The sequence below is a fragment of the Schistocerca cancellata genome, chromosome 1, assembly GCF_023864275.1.
Source record: "Schistocerca cancellata isolate TAMUIC-IGC-003103 chromosome 1, iqSchCanc2.1, whole genome shotgun sequence".
Lineage (NCBI taxonomy): Eukaryota > Metazoa > Arthropoda > Insecta > Orthoptera > Acrididae > Schistocerca > Schistocerca cancellata.
In genome coordinates this window covers 681867853-681891209 of record NC_064626.1, presented here as the reverse complement: position 1 = coordinate 681891209, position 23357 = coordinate 681867853, and the positions used below count along the sequence as shown (strand labels likewise).

Genomic DNA, 23357 nt, shown 5'->3' with positions numbered 1-23357 from the left:
GTAAATCAAAAGTATTTACCTTATACTATAGCTTTGAGGAAAAAATCACAAAATGTCATGCAAACAGCACTGAAAGGCTCCTCTACAGAGCAACACTCAGCTATACATTGCCTCTGCGCGTAGGTACAGCAAAAACGACGGGAACTTCCGATTGGAGGTAGTACCCTATACTGTTCACTAGGTGGTAGCACCGTACAGAGGTGGGAACTGTGAATCCCACGGGACTAGGCGCGAGTTCGTTGTAGTGGGAAACATGTTTCCCACGGCTCACGAAAGGGTTAATGTTCGCATTGACTACGACATTCATAGCTTGGCGCTCGGAACACAACTGAACATTCATTGGCTCTAGGAGAATGAATGATGAAGCGCAGACTCAGTCCGAGTAGACCTCAGAGGGAGCAGCGGTATCGACCTATCGCCGTGTCCTCCTCAGCCGATGGGCGTCACTAGACGCGAATATGAACGCAGAACAAGCAAAAATTCGATCGCCGTCGCTCGTGACTGCAGCTAAACGGATCGGGGAACTTAATTTTCGATGCGTTCATGGACACATCCAAACACGATAGCTCCCTCCTTACCATTCTAGGAGTTGGGAGACATGGCGTCTGTACCCCTCCCTTCGCCCCACCTCTCCCGCACCTTCAGGTACGCCCATGTGTAGATGTATACGCTGTTGTTACCTGTGTTGCAGGAGCACGTGTTCCGCTATCACGGACGCAAGATGGCGGCGCTGGAGCCGCACGTGTTCGCTCTGGCAGAGGCGGCGTACAAGTCCCTGCAGAGCACGTGCCGCAACCAGTCGACCGTCATCTCGGGGGAGAGCGGCGCCGGCAAGACCGAGACCACCAAGTTCATCCTGCAGTACCTCTGCTCCGTCACCAGCAACGTCAGCACCTGGGTTGAGCAGCAGATCCTCGAGGCCAACACCATACTCGAAGCCTTCGGTCAGTGCTCAGAATACAACACTTCTTATTTAAATGCGGTACATACTCGCTACAGCAACATGTTTATTTATTTTTGCGTATGGCTCATAACATCACAGTAAAAATTACAGAAACAACACGATCAAAAAAATCACATATGTATAAACAGAGCAATAAATAACAGTTTGTATATAAGGACACCACCAATTGTAAATTTACACTCACAGACGAGCAATCACAAGCAGACGTCCAGTTTAGATAATATATAGTCGATTGCCTCTTGGGTCGCCATTAGGAAATCCTGTGGGTCACCCTCATATGCCCTTAGTGGGCATTCCTGCACGATGTGTTTGACCGTCTGTCCCTCAGCGCTACAGTCGCAAGCGGCCGAAGGAAGTTTACCCCGTCTGTGTAAGGAGTCGGCGCATCTCCCACGCCCGCATCTCGTGGTCGTGCGGTAGCGTTCTCGCTTCCCACGCCCGGGTTCTCGGGTTCGATTCCCGGCGGGGTCAGGGATTTTCTCTGCCTCGTGATGGCTGGGTGTTGTGTGCTGTCCTTAGGTTAGTTATGTTTAAGTAGTTCTAAGTTCTAGGGGACTGATGACCATAGATGTTTAGTCCCATAGTGCTCAGAGCATCTCCCACAGTTGGTTCTGATGCGATTAAGAGTTGACCAAACTTTGCGAGGGCAATCAAATCCTTTTGGTTTACTAAAGATGCATGGCATACTGTGGCAGTTTACTGCTGTTCTGCTCTCCCATTCCTCTTTCCATCGGTCATTTATTTTAAAGTTGGTTTGGTGCAGAGCCTGTGCGGTCTTTAGTAGAGGATACCTAGACCGGCGTCGGTTTCCTTGGATTTGTAATTGAGGGTTGGTTATGATTTTTCGAAATTCTCTAACCAGAGCGTGTTCTCGGCGCAGGTTAGGAGGGGCTATGTTACTGAGAACGGGCAGCCACACTGTAGGAGTTGGCCTATTGTGCCTGATATAATACGCATTGTTGCATTAAGTTGGCTATGTACCATGTGTGTGTGTTTGCTGTTGAGCCACACTGGAGCACAGTATTCTGCCACTGGATACACCAAGCCAACTGCGGATGTTCTTAAGGTAGATGCTGTGGAGCCCCAAGTGGTGCCACAGAGCTGTATTCTTACCGCAACATGTAATCTCAACAGACAAAACACTGGTCCTTGGAACACTGGTGTTCCGCAGCAAACGAATAAGTGCTCCGCAAGAATTAATAACATGGAGTTCTCTTTTCTCGACATTCTTTAAAAATATTGTTATGATTTATATGTTATTAGCGAGGAAAGGATTTTAAGATTCAGCACTTTTACTAAAATATGATTTTCACATAGATACGTAAATACAGGCATTTGTACACATGAAATGAAGCCAAATAAGCACAATTTCTTGATCCTTTTTGCGAGATTACTACACTTTGCACTTTATCCTTTTATTTAATGCTTAAACACCTTTTTTACCTGCAGTTTTAGTAGATCAGACACAACGTTTTTTTTTAACTTCTTGCCCAGGACCTTAAGATTTTATTTAATCAAATACCTTACGAATTACAGTATTTATGAATTATAGTAATTATTCATATCCCTAACAACAACGGCCAACCTCAGAAACAATAGCTAACCTAAGTAACAGTGGTTAATTTGCAGCTGTGAAATCAAATAAAATTTAAGCAGTGAGGCTGCAACAGTTGAAACCAAAATTCAGTCAGTGCTGGTATGATTTTAAGATTCTCTATAGGATTCAGGTCAGGAATCTGTGCAGGCCAGTCAATTGCAGGGATGTTATTTTCGTTTCGTAACCACTCCACCACAGGTCGTGCATTATGAACAAGTGCTCGATCGTGTTGAAAGATGCAATCGCCATCCCCGAATTGCTCTTCAACAATGGTAAGCAAGAAGGCGCTTAAAACATCAACGTATGCCTGTGCTGTGATAGTGCCACGCAAAACAACAAGGGGTACAAACCCCTCCATGAAAAACACGACCACACCATATCACCACCGCCTACGAATTTTACTGTTGGGACTACACCCGCTGGCAGATGACGTTCACCGGGCATTCTCCATACCCACACCCTGCCATCGGATCGCCACATTCTGTACCGTGAATCTTCACTCCACACAATGCTTTTACACTGTTCAATCGTCCAGTGATTACGCTCCTGACACCAAGCGAGGCGTCGTTTTGCATTTACCAGCGTCATGTGTGGCTTATGAGCAGCCATTCGACCATGAAATAAGAGTTTTCTCACCTCCCGCCTAACTGTCATAGTACTTGCAGTGGATCCTGATGCAGTTTGGAATTCATGTGTGATGATCTGGACAGATGTCTGGCTATTACACATTACGACCCTCTTCAATTGTCAGCGGTCTCTGTCAGTCAACAGACGAGGCCGGCGTGTACGCTTTTGTGCTGTACGTGTCCTTTCACGCTTCCACTTCACAATCACGTCGGAAACAGTGTACCTAGGGATGTTTAGGAGTGTGGAAATCTCGCGTACAGACGTATGGCACAAGTGACACCCAATCACCTGACCACGTTCGAAGTCCGTGAGTTCCGCGGAGCGCCCCATTCTGCTCTCTCACGTGGCTAATGACTACTGAGGTATCTGGCAGTAGGTGGCAGCACAATGCACCTAATATGAAAAATGTATGTTCTTGGGGGTGTCCGGATACTTTTAATCACATAATGGATGTTCCTGGTTTGTCAGGCTCCCTAGTGCGCCTCGACTAGCCCTTATATCACCCATACTTAATCCCATAACGTATGTCTACGACTTTTGAGCAGCAGGTGGCATATCAATAGCCCCTCAATTTGCTAGCTCTATGGGCTCTGATCGTTAGTGGCTTCAGCCTCATATAGGTACCTGAAGGAACTCATGGACTTTTTTCCTCTCTGAACTGAGGCCATTATCAAGACCAGAGGCGTGACGTTTGCGTAATGTCTCCCGTTGATGACATAATTTTTTGTCTGCTCGCAGTGTTTCTAACTCTCCAAAACGAAGTAATCTAAATATGTCTACGAAAAAAGCCAGAAAAAGCTTAAATAAAGCAAGCTGTATTTTTGCAATAGTACACTTTGCTAGGTATTTAAGTGGGGGAAGGACGTAAACGAAAATCCAGTAAGGTAGATACTGTTATCCAACTACATGAAGAACAATCTGATCAAATTTTATACACAGATAAGCCAAAATGAAATCAACGCTGATATTATTCTGATGGACCTTTTTTTTATTTTTTGGAATCAGTTTCTTGAAAAATAGTTTACTCAAATTTAGTCATCTCAGGTATATAATTAAGTTTACAACGACCTGAGGAAATAACTGTTCCATAACATTTTGCATCTTATCTTACAGTGTGTACGATGTTCCATTTTAATGGCTTTAATAGCCCGAGAGGAAAGCACGAAGGAATGAAAATTTAGAATTATGCCTCATGATTTCTGGATGCACTAGTACTTCGATTGCAGATATAACCCTCTTAGATTTTATTCCTATGATATGCATATAAAACATCAGCCACTTTTTAAGGTCTTGATTTTTTACGCAAATATGTGTTTAAATAAACATCTGAATGTCAGTTTCTTTCGCATAACTTCCTTTTTCTCAGAACAAAAATGTAAATACTGCTTCTCCTAGGCACTTGCAGGACAAATTTCATAATATCCACCGAATAAAAAATCGTTGTTGCTCTCTTCAGTCCAGTCGCTGGTACAGTGTTTATTGCAACTGTGAGGTGTATGTCATCCTGCATAAAGTCCGCATTGCTCAGAATAGGTTCCTTAATTACTGGGAAGTCGCGATGTATACTATGCTGCAACAGCGTTTCCAGTAAGGCTCACAATTGTTTATTTTTCGTAGTTCTGTGTCTGGTCTTGTATATGACTATGCTGACGAGCCCATAACACACACAAACATAGACTCAGTTCGCTTTGTTGTGCTTTTTAATTCAATCTAATAATACATTTTCTGGACTATTGAAGTAAGTTTTGAAATCTTAGTTTAATACAAATAATTTTTATTCAGTCAACATGGATTTTAATGCTTTCCTGTTGTCAAGAAAGAAAACTAGGAAAAGCAATCAAATGATTGAAAAAAAAATCCGGACCCCACTGAAACCATTCATTTGCAAGCTAAATGCTATTAAGAAGAAGCCAGTGTTAGCCCTAAAAAGCTTATTTAGCAACACTGTCTGGTGTTCTTACTGAACAAGCCGTAATAGACCATATGGATGACCCCCACCCCTCGAGTCTTTTCAACGACGGAGTCGTTGCAGGTGAACCTCGTACTCAATTGGTAGAGGAAGTTAAGGTACTCGTGACCTGCCTAGGGAAAAATTTCGATATTCGCGTGAACAATCTGCGAAACGGTGATTTGGACTCCATATCTCACAAAATAATATGGATCAAGAGATTCATATTGTTGAGGCAAATAGTTTATAATGACCTCTCAACGACTGTTGACAAAAATACAATAATCAATTTCGTAACTGAAGCTGGTGTGCAGTAACTATACATTAGTGACAACCAATAAGCAGATCATAGTGCACGACTTGTAATTTTTTAATTCAGTGCTCTTATAAATATGTGAGTGGTTCCTGAAACGGCACATTCACTAAGAAGCTCTTGTTTTCTTTGACGCTATCTTATTCGTGAATGTAGCTATCTTAATTCACAGCTATTCTGTTTAGGAAACTACAAGCTAATCCTGTCTAACGTTAAGTGTCATCTTTCACTTAACGTAGTTGTTCTTGTAATTTGTTTGTAAAGACTAGAGTTTTTTTTGTAAAGCACTGCAGATAAAATTACCAATATCTTTTTACTGTCTTTTTTTTTCAGGCAACGCGAAGACCGTCAGGAATGACAACTCCAGTAGGTTTGGGAAGTTTATGCAAGTTTGTTTCGACAGCAAATGGATGATAAAGGGTTGTATAATACAAGACTACCTGCTGGAGCAGTCAAGGATCACGTTCCAGAGCCCCGGAGAAAGGAACTACCACGTTTTCTACCAGCTGGTTGAAGCGGCCAAGGTGAGCCAATACACTGACACTCTCATTATGTGAGCTTCTCTTGACGAGTGTCTGTGCTTCATAAAAAAAAAAAAAAGCGCAGAGGAAAATTTTGGCGAGAGTTGGCAACCTTAAATACTCTTTGGATGTTTTGTACTGAACAGAAGTGATGTATGTCACTAAAGAGACACACTGTTTCAATATGTGCTTTACAGCTTCGGTATATTATAACTTTCGGACTACGTAACGTATATGAAGCTTTTTTTTTGAGGTTGTATGATTCACACACTCGAAAAGATTTCGTTGATTTAGCTCAGGGATTCTCAAACCGGGGTCGCGTGGTCATTTTTGGGGGTCGCGTAATGATGTGGGAAGTAAAGTGTTTTTTCGTAACTTTTAATCACATCACTTTCGGCAACTGTGTTTGTATTGTGCTGTAAAAGATGAATAACTGTAACCACTCGCTTTTTATTACCACTCACACGACCCCAGTCTACCTCGTCATCCCAGCTGACTAATCCAGCACAGGGTTTTAATTTTGCAGTAATTCACCGGTATAGCAGCTTTGAGTACAAATTAATAATTGGCTGAGTGATGGATCGTGCGCTCTGTCTCTCCCCCTTACCCGGAGACTGCGCCTGGATGCGGTGCAGCCCCCCCCCCACCCCCCACCCCTTCCCCAACACTGGGGAAGGGCCGCCTCTGCAACGGTTGGTTGCAGGTTTTCCACTGGTAGTAAGAATGAATGAAATTATTCTGGACCAAAAATTCCCATACGAATAAAACAAGGTTCCTCTATCGTATGACACAATACGCCGACGTATTTTGGATATTAGAAATGACCAGTGGGAGCAAAAATTAAAGCGGGTTCGAAATGTACGATGCAAGTGGATGAATCGACTGATGCTACAAATATCACGCATCTGTTGATATTATGTCAGGTATAGTATTACTGGCCAACGGCCTTGCCGCAGTGGTAACACCGGTTCCCGTCAGATCACCTAAGTTAAGCGCTGTCGGGCTGGGCTAGCACTTGGATGGGTGACCATCCGGTCTGCCGAGCGCTGTTGGCAAGCGGGGTGCACTCAGCTCTTGTGAGGCAAACTGACGAATTACTTGATTGAAAAGTAACGGCTCCGGTCTCGGAGAGCGGGGTGCTGACCACATGACCCTCCATATCCGCATCCAGCGCTGTGGGCTGAGGATGAAACGGCGGCCGGTCGTTTCCGCTGGGCCCGCCAGAGCATGTGGGCGGAGTTTACGTATAGTACTGCTGTGATTGTGCACGAAAATTTGTTATTGTGTACGCTGGGCATGTTACAGGTGACCAGATGTTTAAAACAGTGAATGAACTTTTCTGTGAAATAGGCTTTGAATGGAACAAATGTGTTGGTGTGTGAACCGATGATGCAGCGGTAATGATAGGAAGAATGGCTGGATTCCATGTTAAACCGTCAAGTAATGGTCCTACTACTTCAGCTCTGCATGTTTCGTAGAGGAAATAGTTAAGAAAATTTCTACAGATTCGAATTTCGTATTACAAAATGCATTTATTGTCAAAAATCCTGTTAACATAAAAAAGAAAAATGTATGAAAAACAATTTGCAATTTTTATTTCCGCCATAACGAATTCCGTTAATAACATTTTTCCGTCAAACTTAGTGATTTATCCTTTTTTCTTCTTCTTTTGCAGAATTCTCATAGAAATTTTATGAAGTATGCCTAGAACGGCAAGAGATCCCCTTCCTTTTTTAACGTGAAAATATGCGGTACGCAGTTGGTATGGAACGATTTGTCTGCAATTGTCATGTTGGCAATGCAGGCAGCATACAGATCGTCGATCCCACGATCGTTGTGAATATGGTCCCTTACAGAGTTGAGAAACTGTATCGGAATTATTGTTGTGTTTCCAGGTTTTGAGTATGCGTGACTGAAATGTCTTCGAAGTGAAAGAATGTAATTACTTCCGTGGAGAAAAAGTTGATTGCAAAATGACAGTGTTGTCGGCTACACTACGATGACCGATTACGAAATTTTGATAGCCGTCTGTTGTATTACAGAGGGCGACAGTGGTGTTGAAGTACACAACGAAAGTGACATTTCAAGGGAAGAAATAATATCTCCTACGGAGACAATGGCACGGGTGGAAAGAGTTGTGGTTTACCTAGAGCGTCAATCAGAAACTACCCCAGCTGAACTGATGTTCGTGAAACGTCTACGCGATCGTACTGCCCCCAAACGCCATGTAAATTTGAAACAAACTTACACAATTTTGCAGTAAATAAACGTGAGTGGACTACAGTCTCAGTGCCAAAACACTGCTTCTCGTTAATGTCAAAATGAAAGATTTGTATATTGTACGTATTAGAGTTTTTGCGTTTGTAGAGTATTTTTGGTCATCCGGATTACAGCTTGTCCCACCTAATCTGGATTATAGTTACAAATGTACCGATACAGTACTTGGGTTACGGTTTACTTTCTTCGACAATCAGTGCTGCAATGGTGATATATCCACTGTCGAAAGTTGGCACGCTGGACATTATTATTTAACTTTTCAGTAGTGTTTTGTGTCTCGCTGTTGTTATTCTCGTCATCAGTTAGACACGCTTTTTGCTGGTAACAGCTTTTTAATTATGTGGCTTCAGTGGGGTATGATTAAAGACAGATTTTGTGCGTTCTGGAGAATTCAAATATTGAATCAAAATGCGACTTACCGGATTCAGGTGGTGATTTTCTTCCAGAGACAACTGACGCCGAGGGTAGTGAGGTTGAAAAAGAGAACCGTCAGTAGATGTCTTTCCATCTCAGTTTCCTCCACAACTTTCTCAAGAGCCAGCTGACCAACAGTGAAGATGACTGCTACAGTTGGTACGGAACAGAATGGATGGTCGCTAGCACGCGGTCACCTGGAAGAACAGCCGCTTTGAACGTCGTGAATAACACATGGCGGCCGACTGCGTATACCTGCCACTGGGTGGACGATTCTGTCACCAGTCCCTTCCTGTTTCTTTTTGACGAGTTGATGCTGCGAATCATCAAAAAAATCACAAATAATAATCAATGAAAAAGTCACAAATAACCAGGTGCTCGGAATGAAATGAAAAACACCACTTTCACCGTGTCATTTGAGAAAATGGAAGCTATGACTGCTATCACGTACGCCAGAACTGCTTTTTGTGCTTGAAGTGTTTCCTTGGATGACCCTTCGCTCGCTCTTGGAGGGCTAATTTTATTAGGGAGAAAATGACAAGAGGTAAGACACCGCGAAACTAGGTGAAATTTCCTCTGTTACTGTGGCCCAATAGATCGCAAAGATGATGTTTGCGTAGTTAAAAACACTTTTAATTTTATAAATGTAAAAAATTATTAAAAAATCACAAATAATCAGTTGCTTGGGACAGCAAGCTGAGAGCAGTGCTAGAGGTGCAAAATTTGTACACGGGCTTTATTACGAGCACTAGCGAAAACAACCCGTTTCCACGCTCACCAGATTCAGATATTTTTGTGAAACACTAAGAGCCCAAGGAACTGCAACTAATGTGTGAGAGAGCGATGGGAAGGGATCAGCAAATGATATGTTGCTTGTGTGAAAAAATGGATAGGGGTGGCACCAATGATGTTACCGCTTGAGTGCACATTAAGTGTAAAAATAAGAAACGGAATAGCTGAATTACCTGTATCTGATCATAAAACGGTCAGGAGGATATAATATTGTACGTTCTAGTGTTGGACGAGGCTTACCATTGCAGGGAATTTAATGTGAACTTTCCATCAGCTGCTATTTTCTGATGAATATGGCACAAAATAATCAAATAAAATGTATAAGCCGCAGTCTTGATCACATTTTAAATTATTAGAACGGACAATCGCTTTTGACTTCGCCAGTCCTTTCGAAAGGTCATAGCGACCTCATTTCATAGAGGTGCTTGGGAGAACCACAAATGGTTCAATTATTATGATTGAATGCGCATTTGGATTGTTGCCGACTAGCTTCGACTATTCGGTAAATCTTTAAAAGTTATACGGCAGTATCGTACAAGCGAACTAGTGTGCTGCCTAGACACCATATTTTGGTGACAGGGTAGGTTGTCAGATTCTATGCGGAAGTCCGGTCTGGTCTGGTTTTTTTATCCAGTTACGTTGTTATTGGTTTTGCCTCTTCGCCATCATGCAGGCACCAGTGACGTACAGCCCAATTCAACTGCGTAGTTGCCAATCGTAGGGAAGAAAAATATCCACTGCTGGGGAAACACTGACGATAGCAACTATTTTGAATATCTAAGACAATCAACACTTCGGATGTGCCCCAGGGAAGTGTGTTGGGACCCTTATTATTCATGTTGTATACTAATGACCTTGCAGACATTGTTAATAGTAACATCAGGCTTCTTGTAGATAATGCAGTTATCTGTAATGAAATACCATCTGAAAGAAGCTGCAACAAATATTCAGTCAGAGTTTTATAAGATTTCAAAGTGGTGCAAAGATTGGCAGCTCGCTGTCAATGTTCAGAAATATAAAATTGTGCACTTCACAAAACGAAATAACGTAGTGTGTTATGACTAAATCAGTGAGTTACTGTTGTAATCAGCCGACACATACAAATACCTGGATACAACACTTTGTGGGGATATAAATTGAATGGTCACATAGGCTGAGTCGTGGGTAAAACAGGTGGTAGACTTCGGTTTATTAGTAGAATACTGAGGAAGTGCAATTTGCTTTCAAATCGCTCCTGCGATCCATCCTAAAACATCGCTCAAGAGTGTGGGACCCAAATCAAATAGGACTAACATGGATATTGAACGTATATGGAGAAGAGCAGCACAAATGGTCACAGGTTTGTTTAATCCGTGGTAGAGTGTCACAGTAATTTTGAAGGAACTGAACTGGCAGACTCTTGAAGACAGACGTCTACTATCCTGAGAAAGTCTATTAACAAAGTTTCAAGAACTGACTTTAAATGATGACTCTAGGAATATACTACGATCCCCTATGTGTCGTTCACATAGGGATCGTGAGAATAATTACTGCACGCACAGAGGCATTGAGTCAATCATTCTTCCCGTGCTCCATACGTGAATGGAACGGGAAGAAACCCTAATAACTGGTACAATGGGACGTACCCTCTGCCATGTACTTCACAGTGGTTTTCATAGATGTAGATGAATTGCTCCGACTGGGGCTGACGTGCGATGACCGAAACCAGGGGTCCATCAGGCAACTTCTAGCGCGTTTTCTGTAATCTCTACACCTTTGTTACTTCCACAGTTACATTCTTAACTTCTGCTGCTGCAAGTGTTTTTCTCTCTTTGTTATGTGTTCACATGTTGAAAACAAATGTTAAACAGACCGCGTAGATCAGTTGAGGTCCTTTAACACTAACATAAACTGCTATAGTTTATTTTCTTTGGGGCGTGTAACTGTAGTATTGGTATTTTATTATTATTATTATTATGGTTTCAGCACCGAAAAAGCGAGTTACAAAACAGAAATTTAGGGAAGTGGCACGAGCAAGAATAATTTAATGGGTGGTTAGCTGCAGATCCCAAACACAGTTATCGTGTTCGCTGCAGGATCGCATGATGTTAGTTTGAGTGCTGGAAGAAGCGAACTTTTGAAACACGCGAATCGCGACTTGCCCAGTGGTCGAGTGTCACAATTTACTAAATAGACTGTTTTCATCGTGGGTGCATCGACCAACTACAAGCACCACCAGTCTTAAGCTCGAAGAGGACACCAAAGCTGCTAAAATAAGATTGGAGTCAGTATTTACTGAGCACTCACTATCGTTGCCAACGGTAGATCATATACGTGAGCTCATAAAAGACATTTACGTTGTTTCTAGTTGCCGAAAACTCTAGCAGGAGCAAGCTTCCCAAATAACACCATGAATATTTTGTTTGAAAACAATGATCGTTCAGTGTTTAGAATTGTTAATAAAGGGAAAATGTTATTAGCCAATACTTGATTAACTTTTTTTCCTTTTTGTGTTTCGTCAGTCTATAATTTTTTGCTTATGTAGGCACATTCTAGGTGAACGTAGGGACGTTGCACTTATCTTGTAGGGAAAATGAATTGGCAACACTGCTCAACTGTCACATCCTTATTAAACTAGACGTGCAAGAGATAGCACGCCGATTCAATTATGTCTGTACAATACGTAGCCACGAAATGGATTTTCGTCATTTTTCTGAAGGATTCGATTGAGTGGCATGTCCTCTTTGCTAAAATATAATTCTTTTACTAAGCTGATTGTCTTGAAGTTGTCCTCGACGCCTTCTTTCAGGTGTATGATGGTTTTGGGTACTTTCTGTATGAAGGAATAAACGTTTTATACGTTTGTTCAGTAGATGATTTACTAGCTGTGAAATGAAACAGTTTCGTCATTGAATCTTCGGGGATGATTGGTTCACAAAGTATGTCGTTCATAAGGATCCACAGGTCTCGTCTTTCAATAACTAACCATGATTACTCTTTAAACTTTCTTTCCATTACTTTTCATATAACACATTTTCCTGCCAGGTGTGACCACTGAGCAGACAGCACAAAGACTATTATGCCGGTATATGTACCGGTAATTCAAAGAATTTAGCCATTGGCACAGATATTCAGTAGAAATGTTCCGCATAGTTCTTACATAAATTGTCATTTAAATATTATGTTTGCAAAAAATATTTGTGCTAATGGTTTTACAAAATTACCACATTTATGTCTTAGTTAATTTTAAGTACATCAATGTTAAATATATAGGGTGTTTCAGAAGTGATGGTTAATACTGGGGGATATGCCAGGAATGATCATTCGAAACAAAAAAGTCGGGTAAACATGGGCTCTAAAACTTAAACCTTAAGAGCTATTACAATTCTATGAAACAAATCTCTTCTACTGCAAGCTCTTTGCTTTCTATATTTTGGGAAGTGGTAGCATGGATCAAAACAAGAATAATGTCCAGTAAACATGAGCTCTAAAATGCATACCTTAAGAGCTATGAGCCCTAGTTCATATTTGCTACTTTGAAACACAACTCTTCTAATGGCTAAGTGCTCATAACTTTTACTTTTAAGGTATGCGTTTTAGAGCACATGTTTTCTGGACTTTTTTTCTTGTTTTGGCCCATACTACCACTCCCAAAAATATGGAAAGCAAAGAGCTTGCAGTAGAAAAGATTTGTTTCACAGTATGGAAGATCAAGAATTGCTCATAGCAGATGTTACAGAGCCCATGTTTACTTGACTTTTTTGTTTCGAATGATCGTTCCTGGCATATCCCTGAATATTGACCATCACTTGTGAAAAACCCTGTGTATTCAGTGAAATGGTAGATAATTCACAACCTACAAAAATCGATTTTTGTGCAACATGTCTGTTTAATTTTATGTGAAGAGATCGATACCCACTCATGTTGTAAATTTTGTAATATGTGTTAGGTTTGATTACATCACAGAGTATATATGCAATTGAAAATGTAAATTATTTTTTTTTCTTCTTGCATAATATCATGAGACAGCATTAACTAATCTCAAGTGAGCTATTGCTTCATGGAGGAATTCACAAAAATAGGAGAGATCCCAATATAGTGAGTGTTGTATGGCACTCTGGTTTCAGAACAACAAAGAGCTGGCAGAGCAGCTGAGGCTGAAGCCAGCCGAGCACTACCGCTACCTCGACCAGTCGGGCTGCGTGCACATCGACGGTGTGTGCGATGCACGCAAGTTTGATGCACTGAGGCTCGCTTTCAACGTACTGCACATCCCAGCAGAGATGTGCGACGGCATTTTCAGCGTCTTGTCCGCCATCCTCTGGCTGGGCAACATGAGCTTTGAGGTATTGTCTTCACTTTTATTAATTTTTTACATTTTTGACATGGTGTTAAGGACAGTGTCTGCTGTTGTCACTGTGATGTGTTGAAGGTACCAGACAGTGTCATTGATTTAGGGACAAAAATCAGACAAGGGGGACATCAGCAGCAGCAGCAACTTCGAGTAAAAACAGAAAGTCAGAATGTCCACACGAGCAGTTATGATGCATGTTTTAACTGTGTTTTCTAGCATATGAACAGAGGCCTTGTATATGGTGATTATGAAGATGTGTCTTGTCCCAAGAACTAAATTTGACAGGGAGTGCACAAACGTTATTGTACCCCAAAAGATTGATAGTTATCCATTCAGTATTATTTTAATATAGATTACTTTGAGTGCTAAAAGTAATCGTATTCTACTAGCATACACAAAACACATAGTTTTAAATTCTTAATAATATGATTAAGGGTATCATTTTTTTCAGTTAAGGATCTGAAATTATAACTTCATGTTGTTAAATTCTGTGTGAGTCTAACTAAATGATTAATAAGTTAGAAAATGAAGCTAGAAAAAATATGAAAGATATTTTAATCATATACCAACCGACAGAGAAATTTATGAAAGGGGGGGGGGGGGGGGAGGAACCACTGAAAAAGGTCCTGTTTGTTGTTAGAAAAATTGGAATGATACCTCTACAAACTGAAAAGTATATAAACTAGAAAAATCTGTTGTTCAACTTTGATGATAATTATAACAATTCCTTTCCTTAAAAAACTTCAAAATTAACCATATTAATGGATATATTGAATTATTTTCATCTTTTCTATATTTTAAATGTGCACAATTAAAATTCTATGGACATCTTTTGAAAGATGGACTTCTGTGTTGCTTGTATAATGTGCATCCCAGGCCCAACATTTGAATTATGTTGATGAGAGGAAATCTAAAAACACACTCAAATTGTCTGGCAGAACCAATTTTTAAGATCTTAGGACTGAATTTTGCCATATTAATGTTCAGCTGTGCCAACTGTTTTGCAAAATTCGCTAACTCTAGGACTATATGTTATTCTGTTTTCTGTCTCATACAAATTGAGTATATGCAAACTCATGAAAAGAATATATTTTCAACTTTCAAATGTCATATATTTTTCCTGTTATCTAGCGTAGAAATTAATATTTTCTCTTTCCGACTGATGCTTTAGGATTCATAGGTGAACAAAGTTACACTGTAACTTGGTTGTGTTACACAAGTCTACTACACTTGCCCCTCTATGTAAAACTAAATGTTCTCTCAGCAAGTTGTAACAATTCTAGTTTATACAAAGACAAATACTCAATCTCTACATAATGCAACAATGTGGAACACACAGTCATAGAGTTATGAATTCTGGAACACAGATTCCACTGCTGCAACATTATATAGGATTATGTACAAGTGATTGTGCAGTATTTTTGAGGCATTGGAAATACATCACATATTATCAACAGGGATTATTTGCCTCAACATTCTTATCAAATCTCACCTAAGAATAGTTTATTGATGTATCCTCCTACCATACTGTGTGCCAGGACATTTTACTGTGTGGCACAGCACCTTTTCTGTTCATAACTTTGTGTAGCACTGTAGAGTATGTCGTAAATTTATATGTTTATAATAATATTTAATGTATTTCCTAAAATAAGCTGCTGTAGAAAACTGGTTGAGATAATAGGTACAAGTTTGGGCCTGCAACTGCAGGAAATTGAAAATCTGATGTATCAGTAATTTGAATCATGGTATTAATCTGGTGATAGTCATGAAATCTCTCAGCTATTTTGTTATTCACCTCAAAACTTAGGCAAGCTCACAGTTCATGTCCTCTAGTTTTTAGTCAGTCCTGAGACTAATACCCCAGCCATGTATGAATTCTTGCTTGTGGCTTCATATAACATTGGCTTGAAAATGACAATAGTACTAAAAGGTTAGGTATGGCTCTCAGATTTTCAAATCTTGCTCGGTGCAGTTCTGAACAAACGGTCTTTGCTAGTCATCCTGTCCGTTAAGTCTCCCCTGACCCATCGTTCTGGTTGACTGTACCAAACCCTACCCTTTTTCCTAAACCTCACAGGTTCTTTTCCTTCAATCCTCTTCCTTCATCACTTTTCCTTCACCTCTCTTCCTGACCCTTCAACCCTTCTACCAGAAGAAGTAGCCGCTGGCTCTGAAAGCTAGCAATTCTGTGGATGTTTGGTCTCCTGCTCCCACTTGATAGTAGATTTTCTAGCTTTCCAGTTACTTATATTTTCAAAAATTATTTTTGTCGAAAAGAATAGACTGCAATTCACTATGCAGGGGAGATGTTGGTTTTGCAGATGGCCTAAACAAAAAGATTGCCACTCATTTGAGCTTTCAGTCAAAAGGCCTTCGTCTAAAAATAGAAAACACAATCACACACATGTGACTACTATCTCTGGCTGGGGAGGCCAGACTGCATACAGCAACCGCATCTGATGGTAGAACCAGTCTGTGGGTGATGGAAGTAAGGAAGAGACACAAGTGGTGAGTGGAAGGGATAGCAGGGCAGAGGTGGGAGAAGGTGTACTTCTGCCTGTGGGAGCATGCCAGGAACCTGGTGGACATAGGGTAGGGCTGCTAGATGCAGTCAGGATATTTGAGGGGGGAGAAGGGGAGCACAAAAGGAGAGAAGTACAGGAGAGAAAAAGACTAGGTGTTTTAGTGGAATAGAACACTGTGTAGCACTGTAGTGTGAACAGGGAAGGGGATAGATGGGTAGAGGACAGGAACTAGCGCAGATTGAGGGCAGTTGGGGTAATGGGAATGTAGCATATATTGCAGGTAGAGTTCCCACTCGGACAATTTAGAAAAGCTGGTGTTGGTAGGAAGGACGCAGATGATGCAGACTGTGAAGCAGTCATTGAAGTGAAGCACATTGTGTTACGCAGCATATACAGCAACTAAATGCTACAGCTGCCTGTGTCAGTGGCCATTCATGTAGACAGACAGCTTGTTCATTGTCAAGTCCTTGAAGAAAGCAGCGCAGTGACTAAAGCTTAGTTTATAGACCACATGTCTGCTTTTACAGGTAGCCCTTTCATTGATGCTGTAAGTGATGCCTGTGACTGGACTAGAATAGATTGAGATGGAATGATCTACGGGACAGGTCTTGCATCTAGGTCTATTGCAGGGATTTGGGCCATGAAACAAGGGCTGGGAGCAGGCATTGTGTAGGGATGGACAAGGGCATTGTGTTTGTTCAATGGACAGTAAAATACCACTTTGGATGGGGTGGGAATGATAATTGATAGGATATTAACTCATTTCAGGGAATGATGTGAGGTAGTCAAAACCGTGGTTGAGAACGAGATTTAGTTGCTCCAATGCTGGGTTGTACTGAGTCACAGGGGCTCCTTTGTGGCCGGATTGGAGAAATGCTAGAGTTGGTAGGCGAGTGGAAGGGCAAGGCAGCAGAGATCTGTTGCTGTACAAGGTTTGGAGGGTATTTTGGTCTGTGAAGGCCTCAGCAGGACCCTTGGTGTATTAGGATAGGACTGCTTGTCACTACATATGTGATGGCCATGGGTGGATAACTTGTAGGAAAGTTTTTTTTTATATGGAATGGGGGGCAGCTGTCGATGTAGAGGTATTGCTGGTAGATTGGGAGGTCTGATGTGAATGGAGGTACTAATGTAGCCACCTTTGAGGTGAGGTCAACATCAAGGAAGGTGGCTTATTGGGTTGAAGAGGACCAGGTGAAGTGAATGAGTGTGAATGTGTTAAGGTTATGGAGGAATTTGGCTCAGTTGTCCTCACACTGAGTCCACATCATGAAGATGCCATGAATGAATCTGAACCAGGTGTGAGATTAGGGATTTTGTGTTGTTAGGAAGTATTCCTCTAGGGGGTGGCCCATGAATAGGTTGGCATAGTATGGTGCCATGCATATGTACATTGCTGTACCACGATTTGTTTGTAGGTGATTACTTCGAAGGTGAAATACACTCCTGGAAATTGAAATAAGAACACCGCGAATTCATTGTCCCAGGAAGGGGAAACTTTATTGACACATTCCTGGGGTCAGATACATCACATGATCACACTGACAGAACCACAGGCACATAGACACAGGCAACAGAGCATGCACAATGTCGGCACTAGTACAGTGTATATCCACCTTTCGCAGCAATGCAGGCTGCTATTCTCCCATGGAGACGATCGTAGAGATGCTGGATGTAGTCCTGTGGAACGGCTTGCCATGCCATTTCCACCTGGCGCCTCAGTTGGACCAGCGTTCGTGCTGGACGTGCAGACCGCGTGAGACGACGCTTCATCCAGTCCCAAACATGCTCAATGGGGGACAGATCCGGAGATCTTGCTGGCCAGGATAGTTGACTTACACCTTCTAGAGCACGTTGGGTGGCACGTGATACATGCGGACGTGCATTGTCCTGTTGGAACAGCAAGTTCCCTTGCCGGTCTAGGAATGGTAGAACGATGGGTTCGATGACGGTTTGGATGTACCGTGCACTATTCAGTGTCCCCTCGACGATCACCAGTGGTGTACGGCCAGTGTAGGAGATCACTCCCCACACCATGATGTTGGCCCTGTGTGCCTCGGTCGTATGCAGTCCTGATTGTGGCGCTCACCTGCACGGCGCCAAACACGCATACGACCATCATTGGCACCAAGGCAGAAGCGACTCTCATCGCTGAAGATGACACGTCTCCATTCGTCCCTCCATTCACGCCTGTCGTGACACCACTGGAGGCGGGCTGAACGATGTTGGGGCGTGAGCGGAAGCCGGGCTAACGGTGTGCGGGACCGTAGCCCAGCTTCATGGAGACGGTTGCGAATGGTCCTCGCCGATACCCCAGGAGCAACAGTGTCCCTAATTTGCTGGGAAGTGGCGGTGCGGTCCCCTACGGCACTGTGTAGGATCCTACGGTCTTGGCGTGCATCCGTGCGTCGCTGCGGCCCGGTCCCAGGTCGACGGGCACGTGCACCTTCCGCCGACCACTGGCGACAACATCGATGTACTGTGGAGACCTCACGCCCCACGTGTTGAGCAATTCGGCGGTACGTCCACCCGGCCTCCCGCATGCCCACTATACGCCCTCGCTCAAAGTCCGTCAACTGCACATACGGTTCACGTCCACGCTGTCACGGCATGCTACCAGTGTTAAAGACTGCGATGGAGCTCCGTATGCCACGGCAAACTGGCTGACACTGACGGCGGCGGTGCACAAATGCTGCGCAGCTAGCGCCATTCGACGGCCAACACCGCGGTTCCTGGTGTGTCCGCTGTGCCGTGCGTGTGATCATTGCTTGTACAGCCCTCTCGCAGTGTCCGGAGCAAGTATGGTGGGTCTGACACACCGGTGTCAATGTGTTCTTTTTTCCATTTCCAGGAGTGTAGTTATGTGTGTGAAGGGCATTGATAATCTTGGCATTTAGTGCCAGTAAATGCCAATAACACACACACACACACACACACACACACACACACACACACACACACACACACACACACACATTGATTGTAGGTGAGGCCATGATGTCCAGGAAGGGGGTTGAAGGTTTGATGTCAGTCTAGGTGTTGGGAAAATGGCAAGGCTAAGGGCATTAGGAATTTTGTATACAGGGAGGTGGCATCCATAGTGACAAGCAGGGTGGCGTGTGGTATAGGAACAGTAACAGGAAATCTGTTTGTGGACTAAGTTTTGATTTCCCATGCCATGTCCTCGTACAGACTCCCAGTTCTCCCACCATCCCCAAGATTCAGCTACAAAGGAGTGTCCCCCTCATCACTGATTATCACCTTGGGCTGGAACACCTGAACCATATCCTTCACCTGGGCTTTGATTATCCCTCATCCTGCCTTGAACTGAGGGACATTGTACCCAAGATCCTACCAACCCCTCCTAAAGTGGTGTTCTGTCACCTATCCAACCTACACATCATCTTATTCCATTCCTATCCCACTCTCTCTCCCAAGCCCTCATCACAGGGATCATATACCTTTGGCAGACAGAGGAGCAAGACCTGCCCAATCCACCTACCTACCATCTCATACTCCAGTCCTCTTACAGGCTTATCCTACCTCATCAGAGCCCAGACCACCTGCGAAAGCAGCTATGTAATATACCAACTGTGATGCAAACACTGCACAGCCTGTTATTTTGACATGACTACCAACCAGCTGTCCACCAGGATGAGTGGCCAATGCCAAACTGTTACCAAAAACAAAGTTGACCACCAATGGTGCAACATACAGCTGAGCACAGCATGCTCAGAGTTTCAATGGCTGCTTCACAACCTGAGCCATTTGGTTCCTACCCTCCACCAACAGCTTCTCTGAACTATGAAGAGAGGGAGTTATTTTTACAACACATCCTCTGCTCCTGTAATCGTCCTGGCCACACTGTCATGTGATCCTCTGTCCCCGCACCCTCCACCCAACAATTTCTGCTTTCTCTGCCCTGTCACCCCTTCCTAGTTCAAGTCCTCACATTGCCTTAAGCGTGTGCTGCTGCCCACAGGCCACTACAGTCATGCCAACCTATACACCTGCCAACCCTCCCTCCTGCATTCATAACCAGCAAACGAGGTGCCTCCCTCCGAGCCACTATCCACCCCGCCCCCAAGTCCCTCTCCCTGCCTCCTGTCTCCCTCCCACTCCACCTACCCCACCTGACACTACCCCTACCACAGCCAGTCGTACTGCAAAAGAGCATTAGCACTATCAGTCTATCCGGCACAATGCAAGGCCATAGGTTGTGTGTGTGTGTGTGTGTGTGTGTGTGTGTGTGTGTGTGTGTTGTACTTTAGTTTGTCAAAGGATAAGTCCAAAAGCTAGCAAGTATTTACATTCTATAAAAACTTTCTTAAATATTTTATTCCAATTTCAGTACTAACACAAGCTGTATACTTCCATTTTTGGTCAATTATCAGTTCAACATAATAAACATTAGCTCCAACATTAAAAATACATGTTTTTGTAGCTCCATTCACGTAGCAAAGACCTGCCATCCTCTGTTACATATGTGTCTCTTCATCATCAAGTCATGCTGTCTTGATTCAACCTAGCCTGTTCCAGGCTGGTTCTGATCATCATCCTGAATGTGGTTTTCAGACATGTCATTCTCATCTCAATATTAGGTAGAAAATTGTAACAGTAATTCAGACTAGATACCGTTATTGGCTTCTGAGTGCAAATAAATCAATGTTAATACACAGCTTCACAAATTCTTCTAAATAGAAATGGGATGTAAGACAGCAATACCACTCTATGTGAATTCTCTCTTTTTTGTAAGTTCATAAAATTGTGTACAGTTGCGATTTTTTCCAGATTAAAAGTTTATCTTTGCTGTAAACCACAAGTTATTTAAGCTCACCTGTAGCACTGTTAACAGCAGGACCCCTATTCATCAATATGTTATCATATTTTTTAAACGTATTATATAATTTCATGTTGCATGTGAAGTACAATGTTCCAAATTATGGAAAATCTGGAATGGAATAACGACAAAAATATGAATTGGGTAGATGGGTACTCACCACTCAAGGGAGGTGCTGAGTGGCAGATAGGCACCGGGTGTTGGGTATTATTCCTCTCTCTCTCTCTCTCTCTCTGTGTGTGTGTGTGTGTGTGTGTGTGTGTGTGTGTGTGTGTGTGTGTGTGACTCTGTCATCTTCAGGCATTGTGATCTAGCCTGGGGTGAGTAGTAGGGGTACAGAAAAAGCATGAGGTGGGCAGGGGGGGGGGGGGAGTTAAGCAGGGTAGGGGTTGAGGAAAATTCTTTAGTGGTGCCTGTGAGAGTGTGTCAGTACATGTCAGGGACAGGGATGATGGATTGCTAGTTGCAGCATTAGGAGAGATGTCCTTGTGTGGGGGGAGGGGGGGGGGTGTCAAAATGTCCCTGTCCACATGAACAATCACTACCAAACTGTGACAAAGAGAAAGCTGGGCATGCTGAGCATGCTACCCTTCATAGCCCTTACCATTGCATTTGTTCATACTAACAGTAGCTTACCTAAATTATGCTATTGGGAACTCTCCAAGCAACATTCTTTTGTGCCTTTAACCACATGGCCTCAGCCTTCACTAGTCCCTCTCCTCCACCTGCCTCTATCCCTTTTCCAGTCCCCACTTTAGCCTCATATTTTCCTCCACTTGACTTGCATTCAAGAGGACAACAGTTCAAACCTGCGCCCGGCCATCCTGATTTGGGTTTTTCATGATTTCCCTAAATCTCTTCAGGAAAATGCTGGGATGGTTTTTGAAATGGCACGGAGAGTTCCTTTCCTAATCCGATGGTACCGATGACCTCACTGTTTGGTCCCATCCCCCAAATCAACCAACTGACCAATCAACCATACATACTTTGTTTCACCAAAGCTCTTCAGCATAGTCCTTTCCCTTTCTCTGCTTCTCCCCATTCTCATTTTCCTCCAGCATAGCATCTCCTGATGCTATACCTTGTAAGTGGCACTAGAGCGTTTTCCCCAACTCTTACCCCACTATATCTCCCACTCCAACCCCACATCTATTCTGTACTCCCACAGCCAAGCTTGCTATCACACAGTGGAGTCACAGCAGCTGGAAACAGAAATATTTCAAGACTGTCAAATAGTGAGTACAAGTACCATCTGCATTTCATCCCAGTGACATCCTCAACATGCTCACTAGCATGTGAAAATCAAGTTTGATATTGTTTTCTACAATTGTTAAGTGGTAAGAACAAAGGATGGTAGAGTGTGTGTGTGGTATTACGTGGTATCATTGTTAAGAAACCATACCAGCCTGGTGCTGGTTACAGTCTAACACTGCCAAACCACCGCTTACATCAAATTTGAAAACTTACGTTGCAGACTAACTGTTGGCATTCAAAACAGCCATGAAAAATTTTTCTTTACAATAACGCCATTCCCTGTATTTCTAACAAAGAATTACATCTCAATATAAGTAGTTCTTTTAACTTTTTAGTATGTTTTGAAATAATTTCTGTTATTCTCATTTTATTTTCAGGATATAGATGGTGAGAAATGTAAACTTACAGAAGAGGACATAGAAATCTTATCAGTAGTTGCAAGTCTATTGGGTCTACAGCAGGAAGATCTAGTACAAGTGGCACTTTTACGGCAAATTAATGTACGAGGCAACATCACCGAAATTCCACTGAAGTTGCAGGAGGTCAGATACAAAACTTCTCATCATATGTGTGGTAGGATGTGTACTTCTGAAGATGTGCTTTATTTATTACTTCCATCTATTCTGTTGGTTGTTTCTTTAAATAAAATCTCTTACATTTACAGCTAGCTTGAAAATGAGTGTACTAGGTCTTGATTCTTCTGTCACATTACCTTGAAATCTGAAAATGTAACAAAACATAGTTAATACTAAATGACAAGATATATTATGGCTCTGCTTGCATGTTTACAATTTTGTTGCAATGATGTCTACATAGAAAAAATCTGTGATGTTTTTATTTGTATTTTAAATTCACCATATTAGGAAGGCCATTACTCTTTATTGAGACCAAATCTGGAAGCTATTGTAAAGCATTCTTGTTTGTACAGTGGTTTCACTATCATTGACCGATG

At 42.5% G+C, this 23357-nt stretch overlaps 1 protein-coding gene and 1 pseudogene across 1 annotated transcript in view; both read left to right on the top strand.

Annotated features, from left to right (window-relative positions):
• Positions 1-598: 598 nt before the first annotated feature.
• Positions 599-23357, top strand: part of LOC126094508 (myosin-I heavy chain) — a 238625-nt gene continuing 215866 nt past the window's right edge. The window contains exons 1-5 of the mRNA XM_049908960.1: positions 599-607; positions 692-944; positions 5783-5973; positions 13560-13778; positions 22783-22947. Coding sequence (XP_049764917.1) covers positions 599-607; positions 692-944; positions 5783-5973; positions 13560-13778; positions 22783-22947 — 837 coding nt within the window. The remainder of the gene's footprint in view (positions 608-691; positions 945-5782; positions 5974-13559; positions 13779-22782; positions 22948-23357) is intronic.
• On the top strand, positions 6908-7025 carry LOC126103349 (5S ribosomal RNA; annotated as a pseudogene).